This window comes from Cyanistes caeruleus, chromosome 4 (genome assembly GCF_971803275.1).
Source record: "Cyanistes caeruleus chromosome 4, bCyaCae1.hap1.1, whole genome shotgun sequence".
NCBI lineage: Eukaryota > Metazoa > Chordata > Aves > Passeriformes > Paridae > Cyanistes > Cyanistes caeruleus.
In genome coordinates this window covers 49,004,030-49,026,853 of record NC_141704.1, presented here as the reverse complement: position 1 = coordinate 49,026,853, position 22,824 = coordinate 49,004,030, and the positions used below count along the sequence as shown (strand labels likewise).

General features: G+C 38.6%; 2 protein-coding genes across 17 annotated transcripts in view; both read left to right on the top strand.

The window, feature by feature from the left end:
* LEMD3 (LEM domain containing 3) overlaps positions 1-14,960 on the top strand; it is a 40,720-nt gene extending 25,760 nt beyond the window's left edge. Inside the window, exons 5-13 of the mRNA XM_023947758.2 lie at positions 1,744-1,823; positions 1,904-2,052; positions 2,661-2,762; positions 3,767-3,869; positions 4,107-4,285; positions 10,629-10,710; positions 13,409-13,514; positions 13,605-13,683; positions 13,926-14,960. Of these exons, the coding sequence (XP_023803526.2) occupies positions 1,744-1,823; positions 1,904-2,052; positions 2,661-2,762; positions 3,767-3,869; positions 4,107-4,285; positions 10,629-10,710; positions 13,409-13,514; positions 13,605-13,683; positions 13,926-14,089 (1,044 nt within the window). The 3' untranslated portion in view covers positions 14,090-14,960. The remainder of the gene's footprint in view (positions 1-1,743; positions 1,824-1,903; positions 2,053-2,660; positions 2,763-3,766; positions 3,870-4,106; positions 4,286-10,628; positions 10,711-13,408; positions 13,515-13,604; positions 13,684-13,925) is intronic.
* A 948-nt stretch (positions 14,961-15,908) lies between these two features.
* Positions 15,909-22,824, top strand: part of MSRB3 (methionine sulfoxide reductase B3) — an 80,658-nt gene continuing 73,742 nt past the window's right edge. For 6 of the 16 annotated variants that reach the window (XM_086884525.1, XM_086884522.1, XM_086884519.1 and 3 more), the window contains exon 1: positions 15,909-17,253. In XM_086884525.1, the coding sequence (XP_086740651.1) occupies positions 17,053-17,253 (201 nt within the window). In that variant the 5' untranslated portion in view covers positions 15,909-17,052. Of the gene's footprint in view, positions 17,267-22,824 lie in introns of all 16 variants that reach the window. The other 10 variants (XM_086884534.1, XM_086884527.1, XM_086884524.1 and 7 more) reach the window with 9 other exon arrangements.

Genomic DNA, 22,824 nt, shown 5'->3' with positions numbered 1-22,824 from the left:
ATTGGAACTGATAACTTTAATACATGCTATGTATGATTTTTATTTGTGGATGTAGTGGCAGCTGGGGAGAGGGAGGGCAAAAGAAACTTATTAAATTGCGATGAAAGTTTAGCTCGTAGTGCTTCAATGACATGCAGGGTTTTTATCTCTTTCATTAAAACACCAGGAGATTATTTGGATTGATGGAAATAGTTGACCAGCATGAAAATAATAAACTTATAAAACTCAAATATCTAGAAGCTTCTCCAGATATCACTGTGTTGGTTTTTGAGACTTAGTAGAAAAGGATAATGTTTTACTTTCTTTGTAGAGAAAGGTTGATGTGCACAGTCTGTACAAGCAGCCTGACAGGCAGCAGCTGTTTGGAAGAGGCTATTCATTGATGCTTTAAATAGAAATGGTCAAAAAAAGGCCTTTTTGTTAATTTGATCACTGAGCAGTATTATGAAATCCCACTCTCTATCATTCCCCTGCCTCACTCCCCAAATAAAAGATGACTCTTGCCTTGTCTTGACAGCTGTAGGGTTTATTTTAGCCCGTGTTGGTGTACTCTTCAGTGGAAAACTACTTGAAGCTTTTAAGAGGCAGAGTGTGTAAGATTTCTTTGATTGGATGGGGACGAGTTAAATGGATGTATTTAATATACAAATGTATAGAAATTTTACACTTTGGCAAACTTCTATAGAGTAGACAAAAAGGGGCAATGCTTTAGAGCATCCCAAAGAAGCTGCTAACACTGGTTTATGGTTTGGCAATAATAATCTGTATCTGTTAAAACCAGTGCATTGTGGAAAAAATTAAGGTGATGCATTAGAGCTGATTGTCTTGTATATCTGTTATTCTGAAAGAATGATGTAACTGTTTACTGTTACCATAACTGTTTTAGCTCTGCTAGGAAGCTCAAATTTAATATGAAAATTTGCTTCTTTGCAGGAAGTTTTATTTAACTGTACTGTACTGCTGCTTTGCAGAATTTCTGTGTTCAGTGATAAAATTTTCAATACTTTAATCTCATTAAGACAAAATAAGACCATTACTGTCTTAAATACTTAAGTACTTGAATTCTAAGCCAATGTGAGGTTCAGAGGAAAGATGAAAATAAAACTTTCTGGGGACTATAATTTCAAATACAACAGTAACTTCCATTTTCACTTTTCTCTTTCTGCAAAAGAACATGCAAAATGAGCTATGGAGAAAGCCTTAGCTCTCAAATAGCAGTGAATGTTATCCTATTAGAGTTGATATCAAATAATTTAAAAAAAAAGTCAATCTCTTATGTAGTAATGTCTGGTCTTGAGCTACAAATACTGTTTTTTTTTTCAAAATATCTGTTAAAACTATATTTACTCAAGCTTCTTAAAAAAGGACGGAACATGGAACTGCTTTTGTAGGAGGCATTTCCAGCAGAGTTCTGATGTAGTTGGAGTTTCACTCCCGGAGTAGGTTTCCAGTGATTGCCGCCTAGTGGCTGAATAATTTTTTCTTGCTCTCAATTAGAGTCATGACTAAAAAGGTGAATGTGGCTTGGCTTTTCAAGTAGTCCTTAGTTTGAGGGATGCTGGTGAGAACTGCTTGTAGCATAAATAGATTGACTTTATGCAGTGAACACCTACTCAAGATCTGAAGAATCAGGAACAAAACAATATCATTTTGACTACTAATCTGTGCAGTATCTCGGTTTTATTCTGGCATGATAACTCCCTGGTTATTATGAAATTACTAATTAATATTGTATTTTGACAGAATTTAGATCCAGAATATGAAAGTGTACTTAACACATCATTACAATGGATCTTGAATAGTGGGGAAGATGTTGGCATAAAGTAAGTGGTGTTTATTTCTTAACTTAATTTCTTCTAAGATAATGTATCTCTTTTCATAAGTACTGTATATTTTTGAATAGGTGTCTCAGCAATGACCCTAATGAGATGGATGTCACTAATGTGACAGATGTGAAGTATCTGGAATCTACTAGTCCAAAGATGTCTTTCAGGTGTCGTTTTCGCCGTGCATTTGTTAATGTAACTCACAGATTATCAATATTGCTTTGGGGTAAGTTAATTAAACAGTCAACCTTTTTTTGTTGTATTTATCTAAGTGCATGGGGAAAAGCAAGTTTAGAGAAAGTTTTTATTCAACTTAGAGTTTCTATTGTTTCTTTATTAAATTTGGGCTTGATTTGCATTTCTGTTGCAACACTGTATTTCCAAATTGGTTGTTATCATCTGCTTCTGTAGTCAGCTGAACATATTCATTCTTTGGGAAACATTTTTCCCTGCCAGAGCAGTATCTTGTAGCTTTCAAAAGTTCCATGTTGAACTGGTCAGAAAAAGCAAACTGTTCAGTAAAAGGATGATAACCTTAATTTTAAGGACATTTCACTGTTGTTCCAGGAAGTTTAAAAAGTAACTGCAGAAAAAATGATCTGGGATATTGAGCTGTTCTTAAAACAATGAAATGTTTATTATAGAAGTAACTGCTCTTTCAAGTGGAAGAGTTTGTGTTTCTGTGTTAGAGTATAAAATACAGACAGCAAGTACAGAGGATTTCACTAACTTTGGGTTAGGTAGTTCAGTCTACTTCTGAAGTATGCCCTGTAAACTCTGTTAAATATCCAATGCTCTAATACTGTTTAAAGACTATTATGCATGTTAATGCAGGTATAGCAATGGTTTGGGGAGTCTTACACTACATGAAATACCGTTGGGCAAAAGAGGAAGAAGAAACAAAGCAGATGTATGATATGGTGGTGAAAATCATAGGTATGGCTTTTTCAGTCATGTCTAATGTATCAGTTTTGTATAAGCTTTCAAAGTACTGGCATTAATTCAGTTATGTTTCTTCCTGTTTACTAGTCATTATGCTTTTAGAGTTCTTAGTCCAATGTAATCCATGTGTTTTGTTTTTCTCTTTATTTTTTTTTAAATGCCCTATCCTTTAAACCTAATCAAAGCTTTTGACATAAAGCTTGTAATTTTTGAATGACATCAATATATCTATAAAGTTGCCATTGACTTGGTAGTATTTTGTCCTACTGTTGAATACAAATATAAATGCAATGTTTGTTTACTGAAGTATGGTCACATGTTGCTTTCTGTATCTGTTTTTTCAGATAACTTCAGTTAAAATATCCATTTCAAAAATGTGTGGTAGCTCTTGATACCATCCTTAGTGTTTTTTCATTGAAAAAGTAGCTTTTTAATTAATTACTTTGAGCAGAAATTATATTGCTAAAACAATATGCATAAACTCCAAAATCCCCTTTCTACTCGAAGCCACAAGTGTTTGCAGTAGGTTGTGTTTGTAGTTTTTAAACTCTTACTTAAGTTGTGTTATTAATTTCATTAATGGTAGTCACCATGAATACAGAGATGATAGAGAAATCAGAACTGTTCTATTTTAACCATGGTTAAATACCTTTTTTGTATGAAAATCAAGTTTTGTTGAGGTGGGAGGAGAACATTTTATTTTCAAAGATGGCCATCTTTGCTAACACTTAAAAAGTACCAATAAAGAGTAACTGTAAGAACTCTCTTCCATTACTTCAAAGTTATTTGATATATTTGACATAGTTGCACTCACTTTTAGGTTAATTTGCCTTAAGAATGATTTGGAGAAAACAATGTTTCAAAAGGCAAGGAAAACCTAACTACTGAAATTGGGAGGGGTGTTCAGAGTATCTGTTAATTGCCAGAAGTGATGCTTTTCTTAATTTTTGCCTGAGCTACATAGTTATCAACCTGGTTTCTTTTTATGCTGTCCTCAGATGTTTTAAGAAGCCACAGCGAGGCATGTTCAGAAAATAAAGAGTTGCAGCCTTATATGCCAATTTTACATGTGCGTGATTCTCTAATACCACCTCAGGACAGGTACGTTCTTACTATAGAAGTATTGAAAGGAGGGAAAACCAGTAAAAATAAATTGGTCAATTAACTTAATTTCAGAAAGAAATAACTTAATTTCTTAATAGATTGCACAGTGTAATATTTTGGAGATTCCTATTGACACAGGTGGGAGGAAAAGCATTGGATTTGTTTTACATGGTGGATGTCAACTGTGCAGCTTGTTGTAGTGCTAACTTTGTAATTCTTGCTTCAATTTTGAAGGAGGAAGATGAATAAAGTCTGGAACAGAGCAGTTGACTTTCTTGCAGCAAATGAATCTAGAGTTCGTACAGAGACAAGAAGAGTTGGTGGTGCTGAGTTCTTGGTTTGGAAGTGGATGCAACCTTCTGCAGCGTGTGACAAAATTTTAGTAATACCATCAAAAGTATGGCAAGGCCAAGGTATTTAAGATATATTTTGCAGATATAATTGTCTTAATTTTTGCATCTAACTTACAAATGCTACTCTGTTGCTTGAACATGAAAGGCTTGTTTTCTCTTGTACATTTCAGGATCGTTATGAACTGTCTGTGCTATTTCTCTGTTATCTTGTTCTGTGGACTTACTTTTTTGGTGCATTGTGTATTCCTTGTTTTCAAGGGAAATGAGCTTTTCTGTTACAGCTACTGCAGAAATATGTATTGGGTATTTAGCCAGAGTGAGTTGCTTCTTTTTTTTTTGTGAATTAAAAATAAAAATGCTCTTTAGTTGGTCAAATTCTGACATGCCTGACAATTACTGGAAGTAATGTAATTGGTTGTATCTGGCAGCAGGTAAATTGGATCTTACAGACTTAAGTTTCCTACTGTTAAGTTGTCAGTAAGGTGCCTTAAGGTCAATAAGGAGTAGGAGATATTTTATTTCAAAAGGAAACTGCCAGGACAAAAGACTCCTTTATTAGGAAAATGTGCATTTGGAACATCTAGTAGTGTTTGATGTTCTAGCTCTGTCATAAATGTTTTTCTACACTGCCTTTGTTTTTCAAACTTTGTGGTATAAAGCATTTCCTTTAATAGAGAAGGCATTTTGTCATACATGGATTTTGCACTGGTCTGTCACTTTTCAGTTTTATCATGAAACCAAGTGGCAAGATTCTATCAGGTTTGCAGTTGTATGTCTGCAGTGGTCATATTTTCCTGGTTTGTTTTCTTTGTACCTTTCTTCATGTCAAGCTTCAGATTTTGGGTTGCTCTTTTTTTTGGTCAATGAAAAATTGAAATGATAGGACTTGAATTCTGGTTTGCAATTAAAGAATGGTCATTTCTATCTTAGCCTGAGTGTGAAAGTAAGTAATATCATTATATACTTCTCAAACTTACACTATTGGTTTTAGTGTTACATTTCTCACTTTAAATAATTCATTGGAAATGGGGCTGCTTTTTAAAAAATTCCACATGGATGCTACTTCAGGCTTGAGGTTCTGTGTTTTCAGTAGAAGTAAAGTAGCATTATGCCATGACCACTGTATTGCTTGATTTCTCAATTTATCAAAGCTTTCATTAGTAAGATGTGTATATGGACTTTATTCCAAGAGTTACAGAACCTTTTCTTTCCAGGACATTGTACATTAGGGATGTGCAAGTGCTTTAGTTGCAATACAGAAATGGTGGGTTTTGTAAACAGCTCTTTCTATTCCATCTCTGTAGTACTGCCACGATTGAATTTCAAACACTCAAATTGAACACAGCTTCTGCAAGCTATATAAATGTGTTATAAATCTGAATCTTCTGCATAGTGTATTGTTTAGTGCAGGCTGGGAAACATCATGCTCTAATTCTAATTTACTACTCATTTGCTCTCAGTTTTTCTTGTCCTGTTTGATTGCAGTATACATCACTCCATGACGTTCTGTCCTGTATTAGAAATCGGATTAGATTATCCTCACCTGGAGACTCCTCAGTGTGTGATAGCTCAGGTGGTGTTTTGCTATTTGTAAACAGAACAGTGGTCTCCAAAACTTTCTAGAAAGACAGCTACTGTTGGGTACCATCCCAGTCCAACCATCTGATACCTACTTCAGCATATTGTAGATGTGGACAGAATAACTTTATCTGTATGTTGCTTAGAGTATGTACTTAAGACTACCTGCTTTCTGTTGTATAGAATGTATCAAAATCCATTCTGTTTCAGTCCTTTTAATCGCAATTTTTCCTAATTTTCTTGTTATGTTTGAAGTTTAGCAAAGATCTTTGAAGAACTGAAATTGCATACTTCAGCTCTAACAGAAGGGTATGGAAATGGGGTGGCTGAAATGATAATGGGTTTTTTGGGTTCTTGACAGTCAGAAGGCAAAGGCAATTTTGATATGTGAAGGCCTTTTCTGTTTTGCACTCTGAAAGTCATTTGAACCCAAAGAGTGCAAAACAGAAAAGGCCTTCACATGTAAGTATAAATACTCTTCAAGACTAATATGCCCTGAACAGACTCAGCATACAGAAAATCATAATGAATTCTTGGGTCTGAATCTTCTGAATAAATTTCAAGCTTGCAATTTTTTAACTATCTGAGATTAGAAGTGCTCTGTAGCAGAGAACAGCGCCTGAGTATGTGCAATTGAAGAAACCCTTTTCAGAATGGCCTGTCAGACTATACAAGGATCATCTATGAAATGATAGTGTGCATTTTAACTGTGGGACCTGTAGCTAGTGAGATCTAATGTCTGCTGTCTGTCAGCAGTGTGTTAACCCATCACTGTGACATTTTGTCCAGTTCTTCAGAATGCAGGACAAAACTGTGTTTTGACAGTTTTGTTGTTTTGTTTTTTTTTCTGGATCAGAATAAATTCTGGTGCCATCCCTTTGAAATATTACCTACTAGATGCAGTAGGTGTATTTGTTAAAAAGAAAAGTGTAGGGAAGCTCATTGTAGGATGGACAAATGCGATGTTTTGAAAACAATGTACAAGAGTATAGTCAACTGAGACACAATCTTGATCATGTCAAGTGATTTAATTAAATCAGTGGAGAGAATCCCACAATTCTAGTGTGTTCAGTTTGCTTTTGAAAAAACAGATACAATTGTCCTATCACATCTTTGATAACTGGAGCTCTGAAGAAAACTACGTAAGCAGTGTAGCTAAGCTAACAGTAGAAGCTGCAGTTCCTTGACAGCTCTGGAGATGAGATAAAGAGGTTTTCTGAAGTACCACATCTAGGGTGATATTTCATCCTGCAGCATGGAAGATAACCTGTTGCCTCTTGTGAATGACACCCTCCCTCTCCAGCTTGTGAGAACATAATCCTTTCTCTGAACAAAAACAAACAAAAAGACCCCAAACCACAATTAAAACTCTTAACTTTTGCAAGAAAACTGGGTTTCATGCTGCTTGTAAAATTCTGTATCCATCCTGTGTTTGTCTTCTGTAGCTGAATTAACTATATAAAACCTCGATTCAACCATACTTTTCTGTTTGGGAAGATAATCATTTCAGTATCTTCTGTGTGTATTAAAGAACCTCATGTTGTGTAGGCATACTTCAATTTTTTCAGGTAATTGTTTTCTCTTTTTGTTCTTGCCTTTGATAAGAAGGGTTAGTACTTAATAAATTGCAGTGATCTGTGGCTTAACACTGATAAAACCTGGTTTTAAGAAATACTATTACCGATATTTGAGGCAAGTCTTCAGCCTTACTGGGTTCATCAAATTCACATCTAAAGATCCTTTGGGCTGTATTGTAAACCCATGGTGATGATACTTGCAATTCCTTTTGCAATAATATATTAGTAATTCAAGGGGCATAGAAAGCTCTACTACAATCTTTTCAATGTTCGTTTTGAAGCCAGTGCAAGAGACACTTCTTCCATCATAGACTGATAAAGGAGTTGATGAAAGCATCTATGTTTACCTGCTGCTACTCTTGGAATCTGGAATGATACAGTGATAGTCAGTTTAAGGTGGTAAAACAAAATACATTATGAATTAAATAAAAAATAACTTCCTTTTCTTTTAAGTGCTCAGTAATCCCCAAGGGGAATTTATGAAAGTCCTGAATTTTTTCTCCCCAGTGACTTACTGCACAAAGTTGTGCCTCTGCTTTTGGATTTCATCTTTACATCTCTATTTTCATCTTGAAAGCAGTGTAGACCTGTGTAGAAGAAGGTGTGAGATACATAGTTAACCAGTGTGCAACTTAGACTGTTTTCCTGCAAGGATGTCTGCTTATGCCCTTACCATGAATATTTTGTATGCTCACATCAATGTAACTTTTCAAATAATCTGTACTGTATTCTGAATAGCTTTGTCAGTGAAACTTCCTCTTGGGGGAGGGGGAGAATCAGTTCTTACTTCATGTAACGAAGTTCAAGAGATATCAGTTAACTATGCTATTTTCAGTTTTGTTGTGTAGGTACAGCATTAACTTGCCAGTGTCTTCTCTAAGCTCTCTTTTTGGTACCATTTCTGGTACACATATTAAGGCTTATTATTGTTCTAGCCTTAATTTCACACCTCACTGATTTCCACAGTAATTTTTTTCCCTTATACATGAAATGCTCCATCTAAGTTGCAAAGGTTACTTTTAGTTTACCATGATTTTGAAGTTTTTTTGAGAAAAGAGAGACTTCTTTGTTTTTATATGCTGCACTGCTCTGGGCACACATCTCTACCAGTAGGATGTTACATTGTTAGAAGCAGTTTAGTCTTGTGCTGGTGGTAGGCTCTGGCTGAAGTTATCTCAGTAAACACCTGAGATCTTCCAGTCAGAAGGACATCAGAGTTATTAGAAACTGGAACAGACAAAGCTTGGTTTATATAGGTAACTACACTAAAGGGTGAATCTCCCATTTAGTTACTTTAGCTCAGTGGTATAGCTGCTTCCATAAATATCAGTATGGATTTTTTATTTAGTTCATAAAAAGCTTGCAGAAATGTAGATCCTCTGGGTCCAGGATCTCTGCAAATAACCTCACCATTTGTTATCCTTAGATTAAAACCATGTGCTGAATAAACCTAGTTATAAACAATCAGCACATAATTTCCTCAACCCCACACCTTTCCAGGTCCAGGTCCATGACTAGGCTACCCCAGACCACCTTCTCCAGTATGGTGTGGTGCCCCAGTGTACAATATGCTGGTGACATTTCACCCCACCCTTGATCTGCTGGAGCCAACCTCCATGAGTAAGGTAAGTCCATGTATTTTTCAATGTTGCTTAGTTCTGTAAAGTTTTTGTTGTATACCCTATGTATAATTTTTAATAAGGGACAAAAAACTTTACAAAACCATGTGCTATTGAAAAAGGACTTGTCCTTAAACTATAGGAAGCTCAGAGGTAGATGCAGTGTCACCAGCATATTTAGAAATCTGTTCCCAAGAGAAAAACAGACAGGTGTTGGTGACTTGCACTCTGTGTGCATGTGTATTCTTAATAAGAGCATTTTTAGTTATTTGGGGAACTTGCAGTAGGCTTGATATTAGAATTTGATGCTACATTTTCTGATTTTCAGTTGGTAATTGTATTTTATTTGTCTTGGAAATTTACATAAGAAGCAGGTTTTCTATGCTGTATCTCCAGTGAATTTTCTCTTGGTTAGTGCTTGTCTTTCACAAGCAGCATCTTTCACATGACTTAATTTTGTCTGTGTGACATGTTTTTTGTTTGGGTGGCATACAGAAGAGCAGCAGTGTTCATATATTTTGGATGTAATTTCAAAATTTTAAAAGATCGGCAAGAAGAGTCACAAGACATCTGCCCAATACAGAGACTTTTGACCCTTGGAATGTAACATCTTGAATATGTCACATTTTTCTGAAGTAGGGACCGCAAAGGAGAAGCATTAGCAGCAGTTTGGAATGTCATTTTTTCTTGTTGAGATTTTTAACCTTATGTTTAAACTCTTGAATCTACTTATGTCAATCTTCAAAGTAAAACTTCCTCCAAGCCTTGAAAGCTGTTTTAGTAGGCTACCCCCTTTCGGTTGCTGCTTCGTTAGCCCTTCTCAAGGCATATGGAGCTGCCCTATCTGAATCTGAAATGCTCGTTGATTCCTTTTCTCGTGGTACAGTCTTCTCTTGTGACTCCCACAAGTAGAATTTGTGAACTTCAGAGAAGTTAATATTTCTTTTAGGATTTCGGAAGGTATTTCATGGCACAATTCAGCTTTGAGCTACTCTGTTATTTTTGACTTTTAGTTTTCTTCTTACATCTGTTTTTTCTTCTGGTATGTTTCATTTTAGATTTTTAGAAGCTTCTGATGATGTGTGATAATTTAGGGCTACAAAAGCCCTGTCCTTGTAGAGCATTCTTGACTTGTTACTGCACTACAGATGCAATGCAACATCCATCTTAAGGTTTCCCTATTTATTAGCCATGTGGGCAGCAAATTGTCCCAAAAATGGAAGAAATGAAAATCGATCAGGCACTTAGATTTGTATTGTTAACTTCCAGTTCCAAAAATTTACTCCAGGTGTTAAGTATATCTGTCTTTTTGTGGAGATGTAGTGCATATCCTTTCTTTTCAAGTATATGGTATTTTTTTAAAATAAGCTGAATTCCTTCCATGTGGCTTGGTTATTAGGGAGTGCCTTAAATGTAGAAGTTTTAAGTATAAAAAAATCAGCTATATATGGTATGTTTTCTTCAGTGTGGTGGAAGACTGAAAAACTTAATTTGCTTCAACTCTTTCATATATGAAGGAAACTTTCTTCTGAGTAAAACTAGAAAGGTATTAAAGCATAAAGGTGACATTTCTTAACTCAATGGTATTATGCTTGTCAATAATTAATATTTAATTTATTTTTTTTTTAGCATTTCATCTAGATAGAAGAAATTCACCACCAAACAGCTTGACACCATGTCTGAAGATTCGCAATATGTTTGATCCAGTTATGTAAGTAAAACCAGTTATCTATTTGTATTTCTGCATTCCTTTGGAAGAGTCCATTTCTTACGTCTGAGTGGGGTTTGGAAGAAGTGAAGAAACATGAACATGTTAAAAAATAACCAACAGGTTGTAAAAAAAAAAAGTGTTTCTCTTAACATCTATGAGAAGACATAAAAAATCTTAACTGTCTGTCTTCTGTCCTTCATTGTGTTGCTGTGTGTTTTTGGATCACTTCATGAAGGATGTGGTATATAATCAAACTGTTTGGAACAATGACTGATCTTTCTCCATTAATTAAATTTATAAATGTTCAATTATATCATCTGACAGAAGAGACTCATGTGGCCTGACAAGTAAGTTTTTTAAGTGTTGTTAAATATTCCGGAGTATTTGGACTGCTACAGAGCTTGCACAGAGTTTGCATTTAAAAGGCTGAATTTAAATCACTTATTACTTTATGGTACTGTGACTGCCTTATTTTGAAGCAAACGGATTTTTGTTCTGGGAACAAATTAGTGCTGTGTACTGGCTTGTAATGCTCATGTAATTCTCAAAATTCTGAAGTATGTACTGTATATGAATAAGTAACATGCCTTGTTTCATGTGTCAGGAGTTAAGGAAAAAGAATTAATTTTTTGTAGTCTTTTAAATCTTCATCTGCCTCTGCTATTCTGTTATATCCCCTTTGGCTCTGGACTAGATCATGGTAGGAGTTGAGAACTAACACATATGTTATGCCAGACAATCCTGTCTAATCTTGAAAGTTTCTTTGTCCACTGTAAAGAGATACAGGGACTCCAGTAACTTCTCTGGAGTAAATTGTTCCTTAATATGCTTATACGAGGGAAAAATGCAGATGCTATATCTTACAGGGTAAATGTGAGATGCTACTTGGGACTGAAGAATATAAGAAGTTGAGTGGAAAATAAAACCTGTTGATTAGGGCAGAAAATAGAGGAGGACACCAGAGTATGGACACAAATAATTGCAAAGTTTGGATGTATTTCTTCATCCCTTTTTCTAGCCACACTTAATTAGTTCCTTTCCTTATTAACTGAAGAGCTGTAAGTTAATGTAGCTGAAGACAGTGTTACCTCTAGCCTAGAGAAGTACTCTAAAAACCTTTTCTCAATGGCTTTAGGACTTAATGACTGGTTGAAGACACTAGCTTCTGTGGCTTCTATAGTAATTTTCAGGTTGCTGTAGGGGGAACAACACTGAAGGTTTAGGTGTTGTCTTCAAGCAAACTGATCCTCCTGTAGGAATACTAAATAAAACATGGGATTTGCAGAGAATTTTAAGTGATATAAACATCCTTATTGTCCTTGCTTTAAAAAAGACTTTGTGAGCTATATTAGTTATAGGTTGGTCTGAGTGGTACTGAAAAAGTCCATTCCTGAAGCTTCACTGTAATATTTATTGGTATGTTGTTGCACCATGTTAGCAGTTCAAAATGTCTGCTGTTAATGGAACTAATTACTGAGGTGTTATTTTTGTCAGAGCAAGCTCCCTTTTTAGCCTGTATCTTTGCTGTAAGCTTCACTGGTTTTCAGTATTGACCCAGTCCATGCCCAGCAGGTGCATTAAAAAGCCCCCACATTTATAGAGTAGGAGTTGTTGTGTTTTGACATTTGTCTTTAGTGCTCATATCCAGTCAGCTATTTTGAACATTGTGACTTCTAATACATTGACTTTTTGTAGACCTTTTCTTTTGGAAATTGACCTAGCTCCATTACTGGACTCTGCTGGATTACATTCATAGTAGGATACTTCATCCAGTTCCATATTGTATTCCCTAGTGCATTCTTCTGTGAGCTGTCTTTGAGAGGACAATTGCTTAAGGAAATTGTTCTTATCATACCCTTGGAGTTATCTCAAAGAAAACACAAACAGTAATCCAAAGTGCAAGACAAACTCTATTATTAATCTGCTTGTGTCATTAGAGGAAGGAGGCTTATGTTCTTGAACCAGAACTGAAAGGGATGAATACTTCCACTGACCACCTAAAACACAGAATGTACCAGTGTCTGTGATTAGATTGTCAAGTATTGTTTTGACTTTTGCTGTGGGTGCAAGGTATGTTTAACAAAACTAGTTTTAGCTGCTCTTTAAGTGACTGTATACTAACAGTAATTACTGAATTCTTTTCAGCAATACACTAGTAGCTGTTAGAAGCAGCCCCATGAAACTAGTCTTTTTTTCTTGTCTTGAGAGTCATGTGGGAATATACCAGTTAATTTGTTTTTATTAATGTTATCACAGCAAATAATCGTCTTTCTACTGCCAAAAGTCGGGGAGGACTCTCATATCAAGGGAACAACTTGTCCAACTTGTTCACTTGTACATTGTGAACGCTCACATCACAGCAGCAGACTTTGTTGTGTGTTCCAGACATTTACTCTGCAAGGCAGAAATGTTTTTTAACTATCAGTCTAAGCATCACTTGTATAAGCCCATTTTAGGACAACACCCCACCCCAAAAACAGAAGTTTTGCCTTTTGATTTGTAGGGTTGAATTTTCTAAAGTGGGCTGTAGGAGCAAATTTGCAGTGTATTCAGTAGGAAAAGTACTAAATCTGCCCTGAGGTATTTACCAGAAAATTATGGCAAGTTACAGAGAAACCAGACTCAGTGGGGAAGTATGAGAATGTTGTGAATGTTTAAAAAAATATGTAATCCATGAAATCTTTCATTGTTTGCCTAGGGAAATAGGTGATCACTGGCATCTAGCAATACAAGAAGCAATCTTGGAGAAATGTAGTGATAATGATGGAATTGTTCATATTGCTGTAGACAAAAATTCACGTGAGGTGAGTGACTTTCCAGTAACATCTTAATACTTTGTTCATCCTTTTCAGCAAGACTTGCAAAAAACCCAAACCCCTCTCTCTCTTACTTAGGGCTGTGTATATGTCAAGTGTCTCTCCCCGGAGTATGCTGGAAAGGCTTTCAAGGCATTACATGGCTCTTGGTTCGATGGTAAGGAATGGGAGTTTTATTATAAACATGGGTAGAAATTACCCGTGGGTGCAGAAGATGGGTGTAGCTGGAATTATTTTAAATGTTGAAATGTTTTGTATCTAAAGTATTGAGCAGTAAAAAAAGAAAAAAAAAAGTAAACTAATTTTGATGTAATGACATATTTGTGTTTTACATCCTGAAGCAAAATGCAATAATACTAAACTGTAAGGTTTCTCTTTTCCTATTTCTTTGCCTCACAGGAAAGCTGGTCACAGTAAAATACCTGCGACTAGATCGGTATCATCATCGTTTTCCCCAGGCTCTTACTTGTAACACTCCACTGAAGCCATCAAACAAACACATGAACTCTATGTCACATCTGCGTCTTCGGACAGGCACAACTAATTCTCAGGGAAGTTCCTGAGAAAACTTTCTACAACTGCTAGGACTGTTACTTGCAACAGGAATGTTCCTGTTTGGCTGCCGTCTTCCTTTTTTAGTGCTTTTTCTATGTAATACTTTAAAGAATTAAATAAAAGTTTGAACGTTCCAGAAGTCTTGTTTCCAAAGGGACTTAGCAATGAGGCAGTAATACTGAGCTGACAAAAAAGAAAAAAAAAGTTGCTTCACAAAGTTTTCCGGGGCTATAGTAAACCGATGCATTTAAGTTTTGCATGAGGAATACCGATTTCATTATACATTTGCAGATGTGGTGACGTATTTTTGCACCAAGAAGTGTTTTTGATAATACAAAAGCATGGAGAAAAGAAGACTTCCTGTATTTCCATAGTTTCCTGTGAAATAATCTTGTGGGTATTTTGTAACAAGCAACCTACAGTTCCTGATGGTAAATAAGTTAAAAAAAAAAATAATTCAGTCAATATTAGTTTTTTGTTGCTGTATAAGAATCTTTTTCTGCAGCTGGGGTATGGGGAAAGTGAATTTGGCATTAGTGGTTTCATATCAATGTGAGGGAAGATGAACTGATTGCGGATGTACTGGATTTTGTATATAAATGTAAATGCTGGTGGTGGCAAAAAGGGTTGTGTTCTGTGAAGATGTCTGCATCGAAGCAGCAAATAAGCTTCCTATTTTATTCAAAACCTGTTGTTTTATATGGTTTTGGCTGTACCATGACAAGAGGCCAAATACCTAAAAGTGTTGGATACAGGTTAAATATCTTTTATAGGTTTTATATAAAATACCTGACTGATTTTGTGTGAAAGGTCTGATACCAATTGTAATGAATTCAAATTTGTGAGCAATAAAGAAGCAATTGGCAGATACTGGAAAAATATTTTGTGAAAAGCTGTATTTATTATTACAAGTGTCAGGGCTGTGACAAAATACCATTGGATTAAGTGACATTCCCAGTACATTATAACATATTTTAATGAACCATTTATCTGTTAAAATTCTAAAAGGTACATACTTCCTTGCAACAATTTTGGCTCATGCAAGCAAGTGCAGCTGACAGTAAATCTTGTGATTCCAAGCTTGTAAATTTACTAATGTTTACCTAGAAGTACAAAATTGTTGCTGAGAAGCTTAGTTGCAAATCTAAGATTATTGGCTTTACTAATCCCCACTCCTACAACAATTTTACCTAGTTATCCAGCTGGACATCCTGTAGGAGGTGAGACTGGAAGCACACCAGTCCCACAAATTTTACTGAAACTCACTTTACTTTGTAGATATGATGGATCTGCAGCATGAACTTGCACAAATAATGCACGTTTTTTCTTACGGTTAAGTAAACATGATGCACACTATTCTGCAACAGGAAATCCTATTGTGCCTTACCTTTGTGCTTTTGTGGGCACCATGTTTATTATTGGAGAGTTTGTTAACCGAAAAATTTTAAATCCTCGGTTTTATGTCTCAGATGCTAATGAATGAGTATATATAATATATAATCAGCCATGCAGAATTCTACTTACCAAGGACAAGTACATATTTTTGATGGGTAAGTGGATTGTGCCAGGTCTGGTAGATTTTTGATGAGTTTTATTATATACATATATGTATATGTATAATATACATGTATATGTATTATATATATGTATATAAACTAATTTTGTTGTATTTGATGTGCATCATAGTGATTTGTTAACCTGACCTTAGTGACCCCATCTTGTGACCTGTTGCAAGAGTGAATGTAAAAATAGCTGTGGCATTTTAAAAGGTCGCCTCGATGCAAATGCATCTGTCTTGCTTCTAAGATATATTTCTTGTAAACACTGTACATTTTAATTGTAATATGTACTATTATGCAGCTTATTTTACATTAAACTGTTAAGTTGACCGATATCCCTTCCTGCAAGACAGGGGAATATGTATAATATCTGAACATTTGAGAAAAATCAGATGTTTGTTGTAACTTGTCACCCTATCCTGTAAAAACCAACAAAAAACCAAACCAGACTCGAATTAAAGGTTTATTAGGGGTTTTTATATGTGTCTCACCTTCTAGATATTTGGGTGTCTCTGACTCAAATGCTTTTCTCATCTGGGGGCAGAGGGGGAGATTAATCTGTTACAGCCACCGAATTAATTTTTAGTGTTTGTTGGGATGCGAACAGGTGCTGCTGTGAGCTGACACACACAGCTGAGTTTCACTTAACTCTCAGCTTGGCTTTCATCCTGATTCTGTACACAGGGAGTGCAGAGACATTACCTTGATTCGTAAGTCGTGGACATGCCATGTTGTCTCCCCTGCCAAAGGGCAGGGGTGAAGAGCCATAACCTTGTGCTTTCAGCCTCTTCCTTGTATTTTGATACAAAGAGTCATCAAAGGGGTGTTGATAGATTAACAGAAGATACTGGCTTTTTTTCTTGTCATTATCTTAGGCTGCTTTAGAATTGTTTTAATGATAGGTTGAAGGTTTGGGGGGGGGAGGTATGTAGGAGGAACAAATAAAGGTGTGTAAGTCCATTATTTACAGTCAGTTGTCCCGCATACATATTCGCGTCGCGTGGGGAAGGGGAGCAGGAGGAGGAAGAGGTTCGATGTCGTTCAGTTCCTCCGTTTTGGCAGCTGGGCACGGTGGGCAGCGGGCGCTGTCCTGGTTCCGCGGCCGGTGCTGAAGTCGGGAGCGGGCTCCGGCTGGGAGCCGTGGGCCGGAGCCCTGGGGGCCGAGAGCGCTGCCCCCGCTCCCGGCCGGCAGCTGAGGGGCACGGCACTCCGCCCGGGGCTCTCCCTGCAACCAAGGGAACGTCTCTTTAAAGGGGCGAGGAGCCGCTTCGTCGGCCTGTCCGAAGCGCACCCTCTAAGCCTTTAGGAGAGGGCGCTTCGGCCGTGCTTCGGCGGCGGGACGGGACAGGGTGCCGGCCGCCTCCCCGCGCTGCCGGGTCGTGCCGGGCGTGCGGCGGGAGTCTCCCGGCTCCATGTTCATATTTGGCGTTGGCCGCCGGTGCCCAGGAATTTCCCGTCATGCTCCCCGGGCGGCGGGCCCGTCACTGCGCTCCCGCGGGGCGGGGGGGCCGGGGCCGCTCGCTCGCTCCCTCGGGCCGCTCCCATGCGCGCTGCGCCGCCGCCGCTGCTCCCCGCGCTCTGCCTGGCGCTGGCGGCCGCCGCAGGAGCCGCAGGTAGGAGCCGCAGGTAGGAGCTGCGCCCGGCCCCCGCCTCCACACCGGCCCCGCTGCCGAGCCGCGGGGAGGGCGGGCCGGGGGCTGCGGCGGGGGCGAGGGGAGGAGCGGCCCCGGCGGCGCGGGGGGCCGGGCCGGGCCGGGCCGCACCTGGCGGGGCGGCGGCGGGAGCGGAGGGGAGCGGGTCGGCGCTGAGGGGGACCCCGCCGGCCCTGCTGGCGGCCGAGAGCGGGGCTGGGGTCGGGGATCGCTCGGGTCGGTGCCCGTGTCACGGAGCGAGCCCCTGACAGCGCTCGTCGCCCCCGCATCCCGGCCGCATCCTGGCTGAGCCGCTCCTGCGGCCGCCGCAGCGCCTGGACCCTGGCGCAGCCCCTGGCTCCGGGTGTCCTGCGCCGACTGGAGCTCCCGGCTCCAACGGGGTGCACAGCGGAACAGCGGGCGCGGGGAAGCAGCGCTTGACCGAGCGCCTAATGAGTTCCGTTCAGCCGCTATCCCCAGCTCGGTAAATTGTGCAGCGCTGGGTCAAAAAAGGAGCTTAAACTTCTCAAATGAGCTCGCGATTTGGTTGTGTTTTTCCAAGGAAGCTCAGTGTGTTCGCTGACTAGGTTTGTTTGGCGTTATTCTTCTGACAGATACAATCGATGCAAAGGATAAAGTACAGTTTATTTCTTACTGTCCCCTGGCCGAGTAGATGTAGCTGTACTTGGTGCATCGTAATATTCCTGGAAACAGAAATGAGACTTAATTAAGCTTCCTGTAGTATTTGACAAATTAGCTATAAATGCTGTCTTTCCTGCTTGAACTGAATTTTCAGTCATCACCCTCTTAGCACCAAGACTAAAAAGTCAGTAGTCCTGACTGCAGTAAAAAGTGCAGTAATCCTAAACAAGCATAGCTGTGTATTAAAAATGCCAAATCTAAAAGTAGTTATCTACAGATAAGGCCGGATGTCAGCTGTTACCTAGTGATAAATGCTGTAAGGTAGTTTGTCAAAGCCTTCTGACCAGCTTTTAGGGAAGTATAGAGCCTTACATTATGTATGCCATGCTTGTAGCTCTTTCTGTGTTGTTACTACTGAAACGGTTCTGAAGATGTGCTCTCTGGACAGACTGAAGTCAGAATGAGAAATCTGCAATAGCCAGAGTCTTTTCCTTACTCATACAGCTTGCTTATGGCAAGTCACCTGTAAATGGAACAGCCATCTCCACTCCCACTATGGCACAGTGCCACTCATCTGAATCCAGAATTTAATGCTTAGAATTTGTCCTGCCTGTGTTCTTGCCCTTGCTGAGTAGACACAAGTGCTTTCTGTCTTACTTGCTGATGATTCCCAACTTTTTGTTACGTTGCTGCGTGCCTTTGCAGTTCGTCACGAATCCTTGTCTGCCAAATTTGGTTGGTAACAGTGCCCTTTGAGTCTGATTCTGGGAGTAGTTTCCATGTGGCTTGTCATCTTAATCAGACGTTTGCTCATAGTTTCTAAAAGAATCGCCTGCCTCGCTTTAGACATGGCTTATTTTAGAACAGCATTTCTCAACTGTCTTTAACAAATAATGTAGGGAATTAAATATGGTTAGCAACTTAACCAGAGTGACTAAATAATCCTAGAGTTCTGACATTAAAAAAGGATTTTTTTCTAAAAAAAAGTTCTGCATTGCATTGTTAAAAGCAGTAAAATTAGCAGAGTTAAACAATATACAGTTCAGTCCAGAATGTGGTTAGTCGGTCCTTTTCCCATCCAATGTGTCTTGGATCTTAATAATACACGTTTGGAAAGATCTTTGAGGAGGAAAAACAATCCCATTTTTCTTCTAAAGGCGCAATCTTTAAAAATAGTGCCTTTGTAGATGGGCTAATGTTTCTATATTTGGTAGCAAAGCCATATAAAGCAGTTGATCCTAGACAAAAATAAAGTCTTTTGACTGAATGACCTTGCTCATTTTTCCAAGTGGTAGCAATTACACGCTCACACAGGGGTTAGTTAATTCAGATGTTTATGTCAGTACATGCTGTGAGAATTTCTTATTTTTTGTTTGTACATACAATATGAATTCCTTACAGCTGTTTGGTAAGGGCCGGCTTGCACGTGAGAGAGGTATTCGGTCCTTTGCCTTGTTATTTATGAAGGTATGGGAGGATCTTGTTTACCTACTCATGTTTTGTCAGCTTTGTAAGCTGATACTTGTGTCTGTATCATTGGAGATCCAGCCTATTTATTACCTTAGAAATGCCAGAAAACAGAATTTCTCTATTAGATGGGTTGTTAACAGTGCTTTTGTTACTTGTTTTAAAAGATGGGATAGTAAGAGTCAGTAGGGGAAGAGAAGAGAATTCTCTGTTAAGGATTTAATCTTCTCAGACAGAAGGTTAAGAAGTCTGCCTGTCTGCATCTGACTGGCATTGCTACAAGCCAGCAATGCAGCAAAGCCGTCCAATTTGGAGATAGCTTTGTTGAGCTGCATAATTCAAGTGAGTGTGTCCTCATTACAGAGCAACTCTTAAGCTACATGCAGCATTATATTAGTCATAGGTAGGGAATATGACCTTCTTTCCCCCTTTTTATTATTATCCTTTTTGTTTGTTTAAAGCTGCAGTTTGGGCAGCACCAAAGCTATGTATGAACTTAAGCTATGGAGGCTTTAACTGATAGGAAAGTGGGATAAACATTGGCCTAATTATAGCTGGGTCTAGCTCCAGCTTAAGGGTTCCTTAGCCAAAAGACCCCAACAAAAATGGACCTTCAAATTCCTTGTGTGTTTATGGCATTGTAATTAGGAATTACTGTCAGATAAAGTCAGGTGTGGATTTATCTTTGCCTGAGTAACACTGAAGTTGGTATGCTTATTTTGGAACAAACCACAAGGCCAGACAGAAATAGGGTGTTTCTTGCTCGGGAGCTATCACGTCCTTACATGGAGTTATTTCAAGGTTACTTTCTCCACACAAGACAGAGGTCTTTTAAACAGAACAACAAAAAATCTGAGAGCTTTTGGGGCACTTTTTTGTTGCCTCATAGAGTAAGAAGTGACACGTTAATTTTCCCTTCCCTTATTCACCTTGCTTTGGTAGGAATTATTGCTACCTTTTCAGAGGCTTCATTTCCCTCAGAAGAATCTTTGGTTCAAAGTGAGCTATTAATATGTACTAGCTTTTAAAAAAACCCACAAAACTAAAGAATTAAGTCCTTCTCTATGGAAATTTGTGAATGTATAACCAACTAGCAATGTTTTAAAATTAATTTTCAACTAACCACTTAAGAAAAGGAAGGAAACACATATTGCTTTATTAACTTCTACCAGAAATTGAAGAATGTCATTGTGTATTTTAGCAAGGATTTTTGTGTCTTTAGTGTGTGAGGATGCTGATCTGTATTTTTTGCATGAAAATAGGGTAGAAGAATTCTTTGGGAACCCCATTTATGGTGAGGTAATTGGAAATTATAATTTATCTGCTTAGCTCCAGCCTTCTGGTTCTCATTTAGCAACCTCAATTCAGCATTATCTGAAAACCACACAATCTAGCAACTGGAACTGGGAATAAAGAGGCTTTTTGCAATAAGGACTTTAAGATCTGAGGAACTGAACGATACTAGCCCAAAACAGGCAAGAACAATACTTACACTTATAAGGTGCTAACACAGTTTTGCTGTCCTCACAGACTTAAATTATAATTTAGCATTGTTTTGTAGAATAATTAATAGCATAAGTACTTCTTTATTTCCAGAAGGTTTTGGATTTAAACATGAGTCAGCTTTTGAGTGTTGCACAGACAAAATCTAAACACAGGACTTCTGCAGAGGTCCCCAGTTTGCTTTTTCCTTTCAGTAGCATCTGAACATCAGGAGTGATGATTTCTTTGAACTGTGGGCAGCAGCTTAGCAAAATGTACATAGCGTGCTCACACATTGTTTTGTTGGGAAGTGTTACCTCATCCAATAAATTTTAAGAGTAATGTCATGCATGGCATTTGGAAATATTTCCCCATGGGTCTCTTTAACTCTGTGTTCTTCCAAAAGGGGACAACGCCTTTGCATTTCACCTGATGGAAAACAAATCCCTACTACCAGGGAATAACAATAGCGCTGCTGGAATGTGGCTGCCAAATGCCACCACTTTCACTCCCACCACACAATGAAAATGGAAAAAAAAATTCAACACATGGAACCTTAGCAGCTTCCTGGGGAAGTGATCTGTGCCAGTTGTTGCCAAAAGGAAGCAGCCCACAGAGCGTTCCTTCTGGCTGAGGGGTTGCCCTGCTCTTGTTCCTCTCCGTTCCCCAGTATGTGGTTCTCAGGGAAATCCGCAGGCAAGGCTGTTCAGCTGCCTGCACAGAGCGTGTAGGTGACTTTAACAACAACGAGGACCTTCAAGGTGGGTTGGTGGGTGGGAGCCGCATGGATGTCTCCTTCAGTTTGTGCAGCACAGTGAGTCTGGCCTTGGCTTTCTTGCAACTGGTACAAGAGCAAGCATTGGCTTGATATAAAGTTGCTCAGTTGGCTAAGAAAAATGGTTGAATATACAAGCAGGCTTTGCTGCCTGGGTCAGATTGTCACCACCCTGCTGCTGAGAGGAAGCTTGATATTAAATATAAACTCAATGCAGATCCATCCTACTGCATCCTGATGATGAACAGTCAGAGCTTACACTCAGTTCAAATTGCATTTATACTAATGGGTGATTTAGTAGTGCACTGATCCAGTCTGCACAATGCTGAAACCGAGGCTTGCAGGTCAGATTTGTTGGGCTTTCACTCCTGCACACCAACAACACTGTCAACCATAGCACAAATGTGAGAGAGTGGTGGGAATAAGACAGGAGCACTTGCTTTGGCTGCCAGCTCAAGGACAGGTGGAAAAATAGAGGTAAATCAGTCAACTGTGTGAAGTTACAGCCCTTAGATGCAAATTCAGAAGCTCCACAAATAAAATTATTTGGGTTTTCTATAGCTTTATTGTCTCTGCTTTTGAATGGCTGCAGAAAAGGAAAATCAGCCCTGTTGGTCAAAGCCTTAATGTTTAACTGCTATGTACTTTTAGACTGTATCTTCTTTTTTTTTTTCTTTTTTTTTTTTTTTTCAGAATTAAAATCAGTGTGTCATCAGAAATTGTGTGTACGCGGTGGAAAAATACACTGTGCTGGCAGCACACCTCTTAACATCTCTTTTCATGGGAGAAACCAGATTGTTTGTGTAGTGCTTGTTCTGTGTACTCCTGCTTTTACTTAAAGGCAAGCTCATGGAAGGGACAAGACCTTGTAGCAAATTAGGGCCTCACTGGGAAAAGGACCCACCATATGCTCGTGGTATCTATAAACTGCTACCTGGCATCCCTCATCCAAAAATACAAGGCAGCTTTGCTACTTGCCTCTGAACTTGAGAGAGGTGCTGGTTTGTACCAATTTATTCTACCAGTTGTTGAACCACGCTGGGAAGGATTACAATAGATATTTTGCAAGACTCTAGGCTCTTCCTGTGAAGACTTAAAATGTGAAATACAGTAGCTGTCTAGGGAAAAACAAGCCCTTTTTGTTGCTCAGTTACATACGAATTATAGACCAGTACATTTTGCTCTAA